The sequence below is a fragment of the Artibeus jamaicensis genome, unplaced genomic scaffold, assembly GCF_021234435.1.
Source record: "Artibeus jamaicensis isolate MK-2021 breed Jamaican fruit bat unplaced genomic scaffold, CSHL_Jam_final contig_452, whole genome shotgun sequence".
NCBI lineage: Eukaryota > Metazoa > Chordata > Mammalia > Chiroptera > Phyllostomidae > Artibeus > Artibeus jamaicensis.
In genome coordinates this window covers 12364116-12382538 of record NW_026521837.1, presented here as the reverse complement: position 1 = coordinate 12382538, position 18423 = coordinate 12364116, and the positions used below count along the sequence as shown (strand labels likewise).

Here is an 18423-nt window from a genome sequence, read left to right as displayed (position 1 = left end):
TAGTGAGTCATCTTACATTCCAACAAAAGCACTGGTAGAATCGGCACTGCTTGGGAGAATAGGAACAACTGGTCTCAAAATAAAAAGTGTCATTCAATTGTACTCAGATATTAAAGGTATGCTTGAGATTTATTATAACATCTAAGGACCTAAAAATAACTTGAAAAATTTTGAACCTGTGATTTAGTTGAGTTTTTATTTGATTTAACAAATGTTTCTGGTTTTTTCTCTACCTTAACTTTGATTCTATATGACATCTCATATACCTATTTTAAGGCTTGACTGTATAAAAAAAAAAGCCTGTGAAATACAATCACTATAATTGTGACTCCCAAAAGAGAAGATGTATTTCATGTAAAATGGGTACAACTGGGTGTATTATACGAGGAGGTACCACTATTTCAGAAACGTCATCTTATCTAGTGACAGCTGGTAGTGTTTAATGTTGAAGTCCCCATCCATGTACAAACATCAGCAAGCATGCAGCTCCACGCTCTGTGCTCCCCAACACGTCCCTGAACCAGCAACACACGCACACACATACACAGCCCCGCACACAGCCCCACACACAAACACACAGTTTAAAGTACTTCGCTTAATAAGGCTGGGAAGATTTTCCACAAAAGATTCCTCACTTACGATGCTTAATATTCAATTAGAGAATTTACTTCAGCTTCTTTTCTTTTACAGGTTCAGATAAACAGAGAATGAGAAAAGTAATGTCACTACTTACTGAATACATACTATGTATCAAATAAATAATATATGCATATATATGGTGGGGAGACACATAAGCTATCTTAATTCTTACAAGCAACCTTGACATTCCTTCCTTAAAGGATTGATATATAAAGGCATATAAAATATATATAAGGTATTTAAAATATAGATAAAGCATGAATTTTCCCCTTATGCTAATAAAATTCTTGTATATAACAAATTTGTATTGAGGTGAGACGCTCACTCACATAGTAATGGATAGCACAATTTGCATTACCCTAAAAGAAGATTTTATATCTGTAATCCTGAGATTTTTTTCCTAAACTGGTTTTGTAGATGGGATCCTCTTCCCAGCTGGCCCCTACCAACCGCATTCCTTTGTGTGATGTAATTCACATTTGGTTTGCATCTCACCAGCAGTAAGAGCACTGATTGTAGAGGCAGATCACCTGGGTCTGAATCCAGGCCTCTCCACACCGCAGCCAGTCGGCCTGCCTAGGCCTGTGTGTCTGATGCATCATGCAGGGATATATGTTTAGAATGGCCTTGCTGGGTTGCTATGAGCATTAAATTAGATCATATTTATAAAGGCCAGTGTCTGGCAATCTGGCTGTTCTTACTCACTTTTTTGATATACACCAAATGCTATTTTTTGGTGTCTGGATTATAGAAAAAAAAAAGGGTATTTTCGCAGATAGTAAAAGTTGGAGTTGAAAGCTTTTCAAACAAATTATTGAACAGCCCCTTTAGTCAACTGGTGGGCTGCAAAGATTCCTCCCTTACGATGCTTAATGTTCAATTAAGAGATGGTGGTCCATCAAAAAACACACACACCCATCAATTTTACGGTATTTTAATCGGCTGTATTGGTACTATGAGCAAACTGTTATGACAGAAGACAGACAGACTGGCTCGGTCTGGGGTAAGTGGTCACGGAGAGAAAACGTGAGGTGGGCCAGTAGGCAGGACTCTGAAGATCTCCCCATAAAGGCACTGTTTCATTCAATGTCATTTTGTTATAATCTTGGTGAGATGCTGTAAGAACCTAACTCTTGTTTTGGTCAATGGGCCTATGGTAAAATCAGTTGTGATGTAAGTCATTTGACGTGAAGTTGCAGAACCTATTGACGACGTTAAGTAAGGATGTAGTGCATTTGAGAAACCACTACTGGAGGCTGATGCAGCACTTCGGGAGCAGGCGGAGGACAGGTGGGAGAAGGCCATGCAGACCACGCTAAAGCAGGAGACACACAAATGCTGCTGGAGAGGACAGTGTTTTATCCAGGGAAGTAAGAGACTAAGGTCAAAGATTTCAGGGCAATAACTCTACACTAATGAGAAAGCTGGGTAAAAAGGAGGAAAACATATAGTTTTCAAGTCCAAGAGCATGAGTATCTGATTCATTAATATCAAAGGGGATTTCAATATTTATACTTTTAAGAATGAATAATAATATGTTTAAATATAAGAACTGTAGTAGATATATATTAATTCTAAAAGAAAAAGACCAAGCAATTTGATAATAAGAACTCACATAAGAAACACTTACATCCTAGGAAGCACCAGCTCGGCCCCAGAGACTCCTTCACAAATGGCCTTCCCAGCCTGCTGCCTCCAGGGGAGGTGTGGGCCACAAGGACTGAGCTCAGCGGTGCAGGACCAGTGGGTCCTGGGGACCTACGGTGCCCGCAATTACAGCAGTACTGTTACGCCTCCAATAGCATTCTAAAATTTGCTAGGGACTAAATCTTATGTCAAGTGTTCTTGTCATAAAATAATAAAAAGAACAAGTAAAGAGGGGACAAGGAAATTTTGGGAGGTGATGGATCTGTTTATGTCATAGATTGTGACGATGGTTTCATGAATATATCACCAAACTCTTCAAGTTGTATGCATAAATATACACAGATTTTTGTATGTCCAAAAATATGTTATAAGATAGATTCATGGCTTACATTTTTTAAGGTACTTTAGTACTAAATAAAAGGTCACCTAAGAAATAAAGTAAACAAGAGATCCAAAGACAGAACCAGACAATAAAGATTATGAAAATCAATCTTAAGAGTTTATAAAGGAAAATATTTCTCATTAAAATTGTTATTTCCATCCCAAGTCCCAACAATTTCTTTTTTGCATGGTCCATAAAGGAACAAAATGTTTTTCTCATTAAAGCAAGTGCCTTGGATTCAGTATATATTTTCTCCAAGGTTGGCAGTGTTGACCATCCGAAAATTGAACCTCTCCTGAATGGAAAAGCCAGGACTTCACCCTGAAACATAAACCCTCCAGCTGAAATGCAGCCTTCTTCCTTGTAAAAGTACTCAGATCCCAGTTGGTTGTAATACTTTTGCCTTCAAAAGCCAGGCCAAAGTGCAGTAACACTATCCTTACTGAAAACAGAGGGAAGATGGCCCCCTGTTTAATGTTTTCTAATCTGCTCTTTATCAGAATGTCTGAGGGTCTGGATTGTAACCATACACTGACATTAAAAAACAATCACCTTACCCTCGATATGTCAAAATGTTATCTGGAAGCCCTGCATCTGAGATCTGATATCTAGCTGATTGCACAGAACGTCATCTTTGTCCTGCCCTATCTGTTTCAGTAAAATGAAACCCTGTATTTATTGACATTTCCTCTCAGAAAGCATTCCTTTAAATTCAATATATGTTCTTCTCATACCAGCAGAGGGAGGCCTGATCCACTTCCTGAGCTCTGAGACTGCTCAATCAGGTCTTTCAGGGATTCTCCGGGAGGAATGAAAGTCTCCTGTGCTAACCCGATGCTGTACCGAGGTCTGGCTTCTTGTCTTTTATACCTAAAGACACAAGGAGGAAGATCAATGTAGACACTGAACTGCAATGACACCTGCAAAACCTGGCAGGTAAAGCATTAATGACGGCAACTTTTGTTTTAGCACATAAAAACGATGCAAGAATATTGCTAGTATTTATTACGCTCAGTTATGGTTTCCAAAATACAAATTATCATTGCTTTCCTCACTGATTTTGTGAAGGTAAACTACATGTTTTTACTCAATCTTAACCATCTCCAATTTTCTCTACGCTTTTCAATTGATTCTTTCCCAGCAGGTTACCTTCCATTAATGTTTCTATATAGTTCCATTATATTCAGTCCCTACAATCTTTCCCTTTGAGGCCTCCCTAACTAATATAGATGCAAATTTTGGGTGTGCAAAAAGACATTACAGCTAACTCTTTCATGTCAGATAATACATCGACCAATAATCTAGTTAAGTTACATAAATGTAAACTTCAAAAACCCGTTATCAATGATTAAGGAATAAATTTATTTAATCAACTCCGATTTGTAAAATAATTTTATAAATGAGTGTTATAAGAGGCAAGTGACATGAATTTAAAGGTTCTTGATATTTCACAAACTGCAAAATAAGTGTTTAGGTGGCTAAAAATAATTTGTAAGTACTATACTTAACTTGCATGTAGTAACTAAATTAAGTTAGTAATCTATAAATTAACTTTAAAAATCTTTTAATATTAGGGGAAATTGTTAGCTCAGGAAATAAGAAATTACTGGAACAATGCTAAGTTCAATATGCTCATTCTCTACTCGGAATCAAATTCAGTAGCAACTAATTCCTTAATTTCTTAACTGCCCTAATTTCCCGAAGGGTGAAAGTTACCTGGGTGGTTTGGATACCCGAAACACAGATAAGATAGGTATCTATTAATAGGTTCATTAGGGCAAATATTTATTAATAGTAACTAATATTATTAGTGAAATCTAAGATCTAATTAGGTCAAAGGAAGTTGGGGGTTGTCAATGGGTAGGATAGTAGTATGAGAAAGACATTACAAACTCAAAATTGTACATCAGCATGTTGGAAACTTACCTGAAGTAACAGAATAAAATGATAAAAACCAAGAGCAAACTACAAACAGTCACAGATATAAGTAAGGCTTTGTGGTGTGCAGATGCATCAACAAAATCTGAAATTAAAAAGAAAGCAAAGAAATTCATAAAACAGGATTTTTACCTAAAAATTAGGAAGCAACTCTTCCCTAAAGTGTTTGCTAAATTCCATATGCAAGATATGAGAGGTACTTTTTTCATCTGCTAACTAAAACACACACACACACACACACACACACACACACATACATACACACACACACACGCTCCAAATTAAATAATGTCAACTATCGTGAATCATTATTCATCTAGGTACTTGATTCAAGAGCATGCTGTAAGAAATGGGCTTGACAGAGAATAAAGCACAAAATAGAAACAAATGTGTATACGGATCAATGCCCTACAATGTAATGATATAAGTAGATAGTTCATCTTTATTTCAAATCCAGCTGATGGGTTTACGGGCTTTTCTCATGTGTCCTATACCATGACTCTGTATAAAAACACGAATTTATATTCATTGTACATAAAACACACTCATCTTCTGAGGGATACAAAGGAATAGGATTCCTCAAATGGTGCCAAATGTAGTCTATGTGGATGTGCATCCTTTTAAACAAAGATGTTCTTCAAAAATACATACCTGAATTTTTCAACATACTGTATTTTAAAAGAATGGGTGTATCCCACTCAGAGAATTATTGTGTGATCCTTTTATAGAATAAATTATTAAATATCGTTCATGTTGTTTTAATTCGAGTTCTTCACAAATCAGATTTACCTACAGCATGATTTCTCAAGCATCATATAAATGACTTGTGGAGCATTATACTGAAATACATTTACTGACTTCAATCCCAGAGATGTTTATTCTGAGGGTTTCTTGTTGTTTCTTACAATCACCTAAGTGGTTTACATGCAGGTAGTCGCTAGTGTGTATTTTAAGAACACAGATCTAAAACCTGGTGCACTTATATAGTGATAATATTAGCACCATTCTTATGAAGGGCACCATATACCCTTTGAGAGTATAGTTACTGTTACTGAATTTTAAATAGTGCTTTTGTCATTTATGACTTCAGTTACTACAGAGAAGAGGTTTTCCAACTGTGCTGTGTACCTTTAACTGGATGGCTATCTGAACACTTGGCCTGGGGCCCTTATTCCACCCAATGTCACTTTTTTTCCCAATCAAAAGTATTATATCTTGCATGAAGTAAAACAAAAAAATTACCAACTAAACTAAAATAAATAAAATCACTGCCACCTCCGTACTTAGGAAAACTACTCATACATTTTACCGTATACCCCTGCGGTGTCATTTCAAGGAACAAAACACATTCATGAGCAAAATATTTCACACGAAGGCATTGTACACACCCATGTGCACAACAGCATTCTTCCTGACAACTAAAACATGGAAGAGACTGGAGGATCCACTGACCAATGAATGGATGAGAAAGATGTGTATATGCACACAGGGGACATCGTCCAGCCTTGAAAAGGAAGGAAACTGTGACACATGCTACAACATGGAAAACTGGTGAGGACATTAGGGTAGGTGAAACAAGCCGGTCACACAAAGGGGAACACTGAACAATTCCACAATGAACGTACTCAGGGCGATCGAACCCCCCAAAATGAGAAGTACAATGGTGGGCAGGGGAAGGGTGGCCCTGGGAAAGTCAGCGTTTAAAGGGTAAAGAGTTTCAGTTTTGCGAAGTGAAAAGAGCTGTGGAGATATATGGTGGCGATGGCTGGACAGCATTATGAACATCTGCAATGCACTGAGCCACACACTTAAAAACAGTTGATGATAAATTTATGTCATGTGTATTTTACCACAATAAAAAGTTGGAAAAATTACTATAATTGCTTTATAGCTAGCTTTCATTTTTAATATTGTGAACATTTTCCAAAACAAATATTTTTCTGCAACATTAGTTCTAAAGACTATGGATTATATATACAGACACACCCTAATTAGAAAGTCCGTCTTCTGATAATGTGGACTTAAGAGGCTGCGGAGGTTTGGCTATAATGCATCTTTGCCATGATGAGCACTTTACACATTCACCATTATACCTTTCAGTGGTTTTTTAACTTAATCTAGATTCCCAGAAGTAGAATTATTCGTTCAAAAGATATATATTTTAAGGCCTTTTATACGTACTGTCCTCAATCCCTTTAAAAAAGATTGCAACAGTTTCTGTTTCACCATCAATATGAACATATGTTTTAATCATGTCAAAATAATTTCAATCTTACAGGAAATCTGTAAGGATAAAGAATTCCAGTATACCCTTCACAGAGATTTCCCATTTTTTAAATTTTACCACATTTGCTTTATAATTCCCTTGTTTCCTTAGCATGTGTGTTTGTGTATGTCTCTAGGTATTATAAACATGTACACATACAGCTACGTGCTGCTCCACAACTCCTGGGGCCAAAGGCCGCATACGTGATGGGGTCCCATAGACTGTACTGAAGCTGGAAAATTCCTGTTGCCTAGTGTCACCGCAGCTGTCCTAACAGTGCAGGGCAACGAGTTACAATTGCCTAAGCGTTCAGGACAGTGAGATGCTGCACAAGTTTGCGGCCCAGGAACTGCAGACCCTACGCCACACTGCCCGGCGGGCAGCAGGCTGCACCTTCTAGTTCATGGAAGTGTGCTCCATGACACCCCCACAATGATGGAATCGCCTAACGATGTATTTCTCAGAACGGGTCCCCGGCATGAAGGGATGCGTGGCCGGGTAGTTCTGTATTCATGTTAATTTGTATGTATGTATGTATGTATATATGTATGGGTAGTTTGCAAATCATTTGAAATTACAGACACAGTGTACCTACCCTAAACACTTCTGAGTGCACTTCTTAGGAACGAGGGCGCTGTCTTCCCAAACCGTAATATAATTTAAAAAATTGGGAAATTAACATGAACATCTAAGTTAAAAATCAATCTTACCTTGAAATACTTCAAAGTTTAGATTATTTATAATAAATTAAAGTCCACATATCTTTCTATTAATTTCATGGCCAAATAGTGTGATGGTTAATGTTATGATTTACTCATCAGTCTAAAGTAATAACTTTAACAATTAGTTATGATCTGAACTACTTCCCAAATATTGGAAATAGTCTGCATCTGAAAAGACTAAACGAGAGCCTGTTAAAAACAAGCAGTTTTCTACGAACACACACAGAGACATGGCCAATGGTCCAGAAAAAAACGTTTGGGGACCGGACTCACCACCGAGCCCGTCTGAAAGCCTTCCAGGCTTTAGTGCTACTAGGAACCAGGTATAATTAGCACATGGATCAGCTGAAGAGTGTTGCTTAGGAAATCTTGAAAATAATTTGTAGGCTCTTGAGATTAGGTAGGCTGAGTGTTCACACAACGAAACATCTTAGTCCATGTCCCCCTACTCCTCCTTCCCTCAGGTTACAGGCAAAGTTAACACCAAACCCAAAGTGAGCACAATACCTCTGCCAGTTAGAGCATAATTCACAAGTTCCCATATGCAGGTGTGCAAATACCATGGCACATACATGTGCAAATGCTATCTCTGGAGACTTAGCTTAAAATGCATTTCTAAGCACAAAGCCTGAATTTGCAGAAAACCAAAAAGAATGCTGGATACTCAATTCCAACTAGAGGAACTGACTACAGAAGTCTACCGTGTTATTAATATATGAGTGCAAAATACTTTTTAATTCAAGTGATGTAATTCACTAAAACTTTCAGCCTCACTGCTTTTTACTATTCCATGTAAATGAAGAGGACACTCTGAACTGTAGGAACACTGTATCTATTCCTCATCTGATTACGCTTCTGATTTATGAGAGCAATGAGACCAGAAGGGACCTGAGGGATTCTTTCCTTACCATCAAGCACTTTTTAAAGGCTCGCATTACCCTTCCCATTTTCCTTTTCTTTGCCCCAATAACTCTATCCCCTGAAGCCTCGTCTCTGCCTCCTTGTCTTCTGTCATGAAGACGTGATCCTTATCAATAGACCTTTGTTTCTGTTGGCCATGCCGTTCATGTTTTAATCTGCCATTACCTGTGCTCCGAGCATTAACAATGTAAACATTCAAGTCACTGCCAGAGTCTTGGAAAGCGAACCTTGCAGATAGCTATCAGGGGAGGACCAGGCCCACAGTTCTCTCCGGGACAGCAGATTTCTGTCTGCCTGTGAGGTCGCTGCCACAGCTCAGGCAAGGGGAGCGGACAGCCCTCCAGGGAAGCCTGGCTCACCTCGAGGGGCAAGTCGAAATCCCCAGTGGTTTCCTAATAGTGTCGGTCACTACCAACCCCCTCTTTGATAAGGAGATGGATTATAACAGTGTAAAATGACAAGACTGTTTTTATACGGTTAGAAGATGGTTCATAATTGCAATAAAAATTGTGACAAGAAATATAATGAGAAAATTCCTGGTAACAAAGGAGATTAAGACTGAATTTTTATGTTCAAGCTATTGTATTCAATGAGAAATAAAAGGACTATTTCTAAACTCCTTTTGTCTTTCCCAGATACAGTGTAAACCAGAAATTCCAAAAAAAGGAGGTAAACATTTCAAGAAATGGTAAAGTACTCCCTGGCAAGGAATTCAGCTCAGATCCACACATTGTTTTCTATCGCCAAGGGCATAACGTAGGTATTGGAGGGAAAGTTCTGGCACTCACCTCTGCAGTCGGGAGGCTAACGTGTATTTGCTCTGTGTCATGGAGAACAAGGGACACGTTTCTGCTTAAGTACCTATCACCTACAGAGCTTACTTCATGATCGGCAATATCTAAGCTAAGCAATAGCATTTAAAAAATCCATAAACTTGAAATATATTTTTAATTGAGCAAAAAAAGATCAATTTTACCTTTGTGGAAGTCCTATGTCTTATAATATATTTTGCCTTTATGTACATTGAAATTACCATATTTCAAAACAGAATCTGATTTCTGATACATTTGCTATGAAGTATATATGTAATGTATATGAGTAAGTCCATGTTATAATAAGTCTGTAATGATGTATAACAACCTCCTAGGCAATGCCTGGTACAGGGCTTCTCAAGTGTGGCCAGATCAGGAGCATCAGCGTCAGAGGGGAGTTCCTCAGGAATGCAGATCGCTAGGGCCCACTCAGACCTGCCAAGTGAGAAACTAGGTGGAGACCAGTAGTCTATGTTAACAAGCCCTACAAGGGATTCGGCTACACCACAGTTTGAAAGCTTTGTACACAAATGAGACTCAACAAATGTTAAATCAGATGGAAGACAGGGAGAGAGAAGGAGGGAGGGAGCGAGTATGGGCACAGGGATGAGCAAGGAGCAGAGTGGCAAGGCTCTAACGCCAAATTCTCAAACCAGCACTTAACTCGTGCCTGGTGACATTCTAACTGGGTGAGGCAAACACAAGGAGCAGATTGCTGCGAAAATAATCACACTGGTTGTTTATCAACTGTCATGAGAAATGGCTAACCAGCATTCACTTGGAATTGAAAAGGTACTTAGGTGAAAGCACTTTTTAAAAAAAATATCATTCAGAGCTTCCTATAGCAGGTTCTATGAGATGATGTCATTGGCCCATTTCCCATACCCACCACTAATTCTAGCTAAACTTCATACAGTATTCAATCTCAGGGTTCCTAAACTTTCCTGTCTGTGAAATAGGGATAATAATAACAGTGCCTTCTTCTTTGGGTTATTGTGAGGATCCAATGAGTTAGTATATGTGAAGTACTTAAAAAAGAGCCATAGTAAATATGTATTCCATTCACATAAGCAAACCATCATGATTAGTATATAATTTCTATTGCCCTTAGGTGAGAGTCAGTCCGAGCTCTGAGCTACAAGGTCCCGCTCTGGCTCTCTCCCACCATGCCCCTGTCTGTGCAGGGATGGCTCTGCGGGCCCCGGAGGAAGCCTCCACCCGGGCCCTGTCCCGTCCCTCTAGCCCTTCAAACCACTGGCCAGTGTCCAGATGTCTGGAATTTCCTGTCTGAAGGGCCTCGAGTCTGTGTCTGTGTCCAGGAACTGTGAGGCCCTCTTCTTTATCCCTGTCCCCCTAAGAGTGGACTATGCAGAAGGTACGTGTACCCCAAGTCCTGAGGGGTGGTCAGTGGAGATTGGAGCAAGACGTGTGAGTGGAGTATACACCGAGGGCTGGAGCGTTAAACTGTAAGTGCCTGGTATCAAACTTTCTAATTGCCAAGGTGTCCATCCTAAGACTCCTGTCTTCAATCCCATGCTGCCAGCCGTGTGACACAGCCACTGGGAAACCAACTGGAAACCAGGCCGCACTACCCAGGAAGTTCCCTTTCAGAAAGCCCTGGGTAATCCAGATAACAGTCCGCTTGAGGAAAGCTGATTTTTCTTCACTGAACCCTAACCAAATTCCTGCTCTTATGCTTTAATTCACCACTGAAGAGTGAACCTGAGAAACCCTACGCACCCCACCGTCAGCCCCAATAAAGGCAGAGTGCTCCCTCCCCCTCTCTACCCATGACCTTGTGTTGACCTCAGGCATGCCCTGTACCCTGGAGAACCTGTGAATAATAAATCTTTTGTTTTTCAAAGTTCCCGAATGGTTGTTGCTGAGGTGAGTCCTACAATCCTAATAAGAACCATAAGGCCCTGTCCGGCCACAAGACTGGCTTCAGACAGAAACGTCCGTGGGGGCCTTGCCACAAGCGAGACAGGCCCAGGTGAGTGCTCAGGCATTCCTAGCTGACAGCATCACTATCCACAGGCTGAGACCAAAACAAAACAGGTGTCCACGTGCGAGCACGTGAGGCCCTCAACGTGCAGGAGGAAGTGAGAAAGTGGCTCCTCGCCACTCACACTCCCCCCATGGAGAGGAGACGGCTCAGCAGTCCCAGCATCCAAAATGCCAAGCTGGTGTTCTCCATTATAAAAACACATTGGTTAAGGGAATATAATGTATTCTATTTACCAAGTCTTCTAAATTGGTTCGTATGTTTTAAATATGCAGATAAATGCTAGGTGGACCTACATTTATACCACTGCCCAACTCCACAAGTTAGGGATAGTCCTGAGTTTAAAAAAAAAACAGTGAAAATTAAAAATACAAAAAGAGGTTGGTTCTATAACTCCTTAACACCATCGCTGTTCTTTATTTCGGGTCTTATACTGATCGTGTACACACATATCTCCAATGTGAGTTGTGAAAGATAATATAAATGGAGCCATTTCAAAATGGAGGTGGAGCTGCCATCCCAGGAGAACTGGCTTGCAAGTCTTACTCCTCAGACCTCTAGGATGTTAAGACTGAGCCGAAAGCAGGGAGTGTCTTATAAATAACTGTTTGTAAAACTAGCAAGAAAGCAGATATGAAGATTAAAGACACTCTTTAGAATTAGCATCACTATATGAGTTTATCTGCACTTACAGAAGCTTCTTCCTTCTATTCATATAATTGTTCCCCTTCCCTTTCTCATCAGTACCTCTTACCTTTGCCTCCCAAGGGAAGCAGTTTGCATTTATGACTGAACCGATGCTTCCTGAACAGCCATTCTTTTGGATCTCAAATCAACGCTTGTTGCCTTTCACTTTGGCCTTTTACGTTTAGGTTAATGTATCATATGTGTACATAACCCAACATGGCTGCAATTCTCAGGCATCACTGTAGCCAGTAAAGATATACAGTACACTTTCAATAAAAACCTTATATGTGATAGAGCAAAACAAACAAGGAACCTCCAGCAGCTCTATGGCATAGCTGTGTTTAAAAAAAACGTCAGTGCCTTCAGACCAGCGTCTGTAGGACTTTCACCTCATACCAAAATGAGTGTGCCAAAGGGGTGAGGTGGAATCTGGCAAGACCTCACCTAGGCACCCCTGGCATCTTCAGAAATGAAAGCAGTAAGTCATAGTACCACTAAGGTCCACTCAAGCCTATCACTTGGGATAGTCCTCACTATAATCCATCTGCATTCTTTTCTCAACGCCTGAACCAAGGACTTGTTTTCTCAGTGCTGCTGCCCTTCTTTTCTACTCTTTTTCAGTCAATTCTCTAGAGACTTATTCCACTATTTTTAACAGTCCTTGAACCCTCAACCTTCTCAGAGTACTCCCTCTCCTGCTTGGTCGACTCTAGAATCTGGCTCCATCTACAGGACAATTTATGCACTGCAGCCCTTTCAGCAGCTGAAAGGAAGTCAGAATTGTCCCAAGCCCTATTGTTACTTTTAGGACACAGATCTTCCATTTGCATGTGAAAAACCTAATCACCTTGACAAAGAGATTTTAAGATCTACCATTTCTATCTTCATTTCCAGATATTCCTCACCCTCCTCCTTCCCCCACTCCCAACACATAAACCCCTTATACCAGGGCTCTTCAAAATGTTGTCCACAGACCGCCTACTTTTTGAAACAGGTTCAAAAGAAATAACTACAAAAGTTGAAAGTCAGCATTTAGAACTTTACTGCAATTGGACATCAGTGAACTTCTCAATGAACAATATGGGTCCTGCCTTTTTCTACCAACAGTGTTGCCCAGACTTTAAAGTGCATATAAAGAACTAGAGGAAACTTGTTCAAAAGTGCAGGTTAGTAGTCCGGGATGCGGCCTGAGATTCTGCATTTCCAGTGAGCTCCACAAGATAAAGATGCTGCTGGTCCACAAGCCCACTTTGCATAGTGAGGCTTCAAAGGCTTCCAACAGCTTAATGAGATTTTCTCCAGCCAGCCATGCTGTTTCATGTGCCTGTATTTGGTGAATGTTTCACCGATTGTACAAACCAAACCTCCGCACTACCATTGCCTCTATTTAGGGTCACTGCTATCCACAGGCTGTGCAACTTCAAAAAAGTTAATTAACCTCACTGGGCTGCAATATCCTCCTCTTTAAACAGGGAACAGGAATCCTAACTACCTCATAGGACTGTTATGAGGCTCAAATGAGCAAGTTAATGTAAACTTACCATACTGTCTGGTGTGTTCGCCATTTTGATTAATTTTTATTCTTGCCTTATCTGCTTGGCAAACTTCTGTTCATCCTTAAACTCATATTCAAGTATCACTTATCTGAAGCTATTTTGACATCCTCCCACCTCAGACAGAGCGAGCCCCTTGCTCTTCTGTGTTCTTACTGTACTGTACGATCTAACTCTACTGCTAAAATATTCCTGACTGGATATAATTATTTACACGTTTCTCTTTCATATCCTACTGACACATCTTGAAAGCAAGAATTTCCTTCATCTATTTCTGTATCCTTAACACATAGCATGTTGACTGGCAAAATTTTTTAAATGTGAATTATTATGAATCAAACTTACAGAGCTTTCTAAGCTATAGTAAAAACAGGAGTTATAAAATGTTATCATGAAAAGCATGAAATATCATTATATTTTGTGTAAAAAGTTTTCTCAAGAAACAAAATCAGAAATGAATAATCATTTTAAACTACTTATCTAAGACTTCAGACAGAGTTCTGTGACAACTTCGAATAATTTATTCTGTGATGAGAAAAAAGAAGGGGAAAGGAAATGCAGGCGCTGGTTTTAACAAGAAGTATTGGGGTGTTAGTCTTTTTTTTAATGGCAAACACTTAAATGCATAAATCTTTAAATTCAATGCCATAGATGTTTTCTCTATTTTATCGATATATGATATATGATTTGGTTAAAAAGTAATTATTCTAGCACAGATGAAAGGAAATGCCATCTAGGGCATAAGCTGCCTTAGTCCTTTTTAAGGTCCTTATTTTTTGAATAAATGTAGACAAATAGCAGTTTTTGAATGAAGTACAACCTCTGAATAATATTTAGGGGTAAGTATAAAACACCGCCTCCCTTCTCTGCTCTTGCAAAACACACTCCAAGCTCCACAAACTGTATTTTCTGAGGGGACGAGGGGAGAGATTAAGTAGTCGGATTCTCGGGAGTGAAGGCCATTAAGACCACTTTCCCAAGAACTACTTGCACCTGTGTTTGAAAGACAGTTTCATTATGTCCTCTTGCCTTGTCCTCTGTCCCAACAGTGAAGAATGGTACAGGTAGATTCATATAGAAAGGAGAATATAATTCACATTTTTCCTTAAAAAAAAGTTTTTTGTTATTATTGATTCTAGAGAGAAGGGAAGGGAGTGAGAAAAAGAGAGAAAGAAACATCAACGTGAGAAACATCAATAGGTTGGACTGTTGTACGTGCCCCAACTGAGGACCGAACCCACAACCCAGGCATGTGCCCTGACCGGGAATCGAACCTGCAACCTTCCAGTGTGCAGGGAGACACCCAACCAACTGAGCCACACCAGCCAGGGTACATTATTATTTTCTTTAAGAAAATAAATGGAGCTTTTCCAGCCTGGCAGCCTCCCTCTCCTTACCTCTATTTTTCAGTGGAGGCAGTGTAGGGTGTAGATCTTTGTTACATTCATTCCGTTCTGTGCAGCATTCAATTGACCTTCTTTGATGAGGAATGGGGGTGTCCTAAAAGTGAACCCAGAAAGCAATCGGTGGGTGTTCCCTGAATTTCACAGGCACGTAATCTAACACTTAAGAAACTAACATTATTTAAATAACTCAATATTCTTACTCAAACATGTTGAAAACATTGTTATCTATTAGAAAATTTCTTCAAATTATCATATATTATTTTACTGCAATGTCTGCATTTCTACCAAATTACTACTGCATTTGTAATAACCAGTGCATACAGTATAAAATGAGGAAGAAAGCTTGGTCTAATGCAATTAACTAAATTGGAATTTGAGCAAGAAGATCTAATGGGGACAATAAGCCAGAGGTTAATTGCAAAAATAAAAATACTTAACTGCAAAAATGAAGGGAGAATTGGCCCAATACGAATGCTCAAATTATTTTCCAAATTACTAAAAAAAGTTAGCCAAAGGATAAGAAAGCAATTGTTTTATCCTACTTGAAACTTGACTGTTTGAAATAGCCAAGGAAATGTTACAGAGTGGAATCAAGTTTCTTCCTTACCCGGCACTGAAAATCTGAGCCTTCCAGTCCCAGACATCCGGAAGTGATCACAGGCGTCCCGGAATCATCTTCTTCTATCATCGTGAAACAATATCCATCTGTGCTAAAGACCAAATGGGCAGAGTGAATGTGTGTGTGAGTGTGTGTGTGTGTGAGTGTGTGTGTGTGAGTGGGTGTGTGTCTAGGGGGAAAGAAAATGAAGATGTCTATCATTTGTTTCACTACAAACAAGGAGAAGTTCCATGATCATTACCGGCTACAATCTGTTGAGAGAATCCTAAAACTTCCTTTTATGAAAGTTGACTTCATTATCGTAAAACATTTGGTAATACCTCTTCTGTCCAGAAACTTGTAAGAAAGAAGTATCCAGAATTTCCACATAACATATTCAATGAATAACCATCTATCCCAATTACTAAATACTTACTTTGGTCCTTTGCAGGGATCTCTTATAAACCCAGAAAAACAGCTCTATGGAACATCGTACTACTCTTACCTTGTATACGAGGAGACTGAGGCTCAGAGAATGTGAGTGATTTCTCATAGGCTATGCAGCCAGTGAGAAGCGTAGCAGGGGCTTCGACCCATGCAGCAGAATGGCTACGGTGGTTCTACTTGCTCTGAGGTTGTGAAATACACTTATCTCTTACAAAAGCACTCAAGCTAAGGAGGGGTGGGGGGTAGGATCAGCACAGCACACGTGACATGACTAAGATTCTGCCTTTTCATATTTCTGCTTCTGGCTGGCCTGTCATATAAGAACATCATGTTTTGTTTTAGGCAGTCTGGACTTAACCTGGGGGGAGTAAAGATGGACAACAGAAAGAACAGGTTTTAATGACGCCCTAAAGCTGCGATTTGCAATTTTTTTCATCACGTGACACACAAATTAGTTATTAAAATCCTGCTGCACACCAGAAATTAAATTTTTTGTTGATCTGACAAAAAATAGGTATAATTTGGTTCATTCACACCAGGTGGCTGCTGTTGTGTTGGTTGTTGTCTTTTGAAGACTTTTTTAATGCATTTGCCCATTTCATGATGGGTGGTTTATGAGGGCACCTGCCCACACCACATCACACTGAGTGTTCAGCCGTTTTTGAGACAAATGGCGTGACCTCTGTGCCCCACCCTCTCTATTTACCTGATCTCACCCTGACTGACATCTTTTTGTTTCCCCGGATGAAAAAGTTCTCAAAGGGAAACACTTTGCTGATGTGGAAGAGGTGAAACAAAAAATGGCAGAAGCACTAAAAGGCATCAAAATCAATGAGTTCAGAAACTGTTTGACCAGTGGGAAAATGTCTTAATAGGTGTACTACATCAAATGGAGAGTACTTTGAAGGTCACTGAAGTTTAAACATGCAAGAATAAATACACACTTTTTATAAATAAATGCCAGGTTTTTGAGGGTTCCCCCCTCATATATAGAACTATTTGTAAATAAACATTACTCTCTTCACAACTTTGGGTGATGAATGCTGGCAGACCCCCAATATAACTCATAGCCCCCAACTGCATGTGCTAAGAAATGAAGTTCTGAACTGTATTTCCGTCTTCTCCTCACATATAAGCATGCTCAGCGTCCAAGGCAAGTCCTTGGAGGGACAGGGAGCATGGCTCTGAGCCTGGCATTAGTCATGGCACCTGGGTGGGTCTGCTCTGTGTCAGTGGCAGCCCATCTGCCATCCCTTAGCCCTTCAGTTGTCCTCAACCCCCTTAGAACTGTTTACTCGGTTTTATAAGCCTCAAGTGATCCTAAACACCTCAGTTTATAAGAACCAGCACAGCAAAGTTCAAACATACTGATGAAGGGCTGCGAAGGGCCAGTGATAAATCTCTGTTAGTCTAAGGTCAAATGCATGGATATTCTTGTGGAAGAAAGGCTACCTCCGAACAACAGGTCATGCTCTGAATTCGTTGGGGATTTTTAACCAACATACTGACATTGCTATGACAATCTAAAGCACGTAGACACTGAAGGCAATAAATAAAAGAGTTATCCCTTGGATATCTTACTTTAAACAATGTAAGCAAACAATACATATGTGTTTTATTTTTTATTATTTTCCTACTCATTTACACTATATGTGTAACTTTCATTTCTCATCAAAAGTAAAATCTAGGAATTATCAGAAATAAAGTGATCTTTATTTCCCAGCATTAGGAATTCATTCATAGGAGCTAGAAAAGTTGATTTATATGTTAAATATGAAGAGACTGATTCCTCCTTAATCACGAGTTCCCTTTGTTCAAAATCTGGGTGTATACTTGTAGAAATACACTTTTAAGCAACTTACAAGAATCAAGTATAAGAATAGAAAAAGCTGGTAAAGCTGTTCATAAATTAGTTACAATGTCCTAGGAAGTACAAAGAAACATGAGGGAGAGTAATTTCAAGCTTTAATAGTATACTCTCGTCTGCAAAGAAGGGTGGAGATAAAGTTATAAGTAGGGGATGGAGATGGGGTGAGACCCTGGAGAAAAGAGTTGGTGTCCCCTAAGTCATTAATTCAGATAGAAGTCAAAAATTAGTTGGAGTAAGAGCAAGAAGGTGAGAGAACTACGCCAAGTGCTTATTACCGGCAGCAAAGCAAAAAGATGTTATAACCTTCTCACTGAAATTGCTAGCCAGTAAGAAACATTAACTGGAAACTTGTGGGAATTCTCAAGCAAGCACAAATATAAACAAGGCTACTCTCCAGAGTGCAGCTGAAAAATTCCACCCACCACTGAGAGCAGGCTGCTGAATGGCACAAGAGGCAATGAACTTTTCCCTTTGGCTTGTGTGGGCATTCCACCCCTTAGAAACCATTCTAGGCTTAGTTCTGACAAGTG

At 39.5% G+C, this 18423-nt stretch overlaps 1 protein-coding gene across 3 annotated transcripts in view; it reads right to left on the bottom strand.

Annotated features, from left to right (window-relative positions):
• The window catches only part of BMPR1B (bone morphogenetic protein receptor type 1B), a 351886-nt gene that overhangs the window by 23175 nt on the left and 310288 nt on the right, over nucleotides 1–18423 (bottom strand). For all 3 annotated transcript variants that reach the window (XM_053666440.1, XM_037140150.2, XM_053666439.1), the window contains 4 exons: nucleotides 15586–15688; nucleotides 14970–15072; nucleotides 4595–4691; nucleotides 3403–3538 (listed from right to left, as the gene is read on the bottom strand). In XM_053666440.1, the coding sequence (XP_053522415.1) occupies nucleotides 3403–3538; nucleotides 4595–4691; nucleotides 14970–15072; nucleotides 15586–15688 (439 nt within the window). The remainder of the gene's footprint in view (nucleotides 1–3402; nucleotides 3539–4594; nucleotides 4692–14969; nucleotides 15073–15585; nucleotides 15689–18423) is intronic.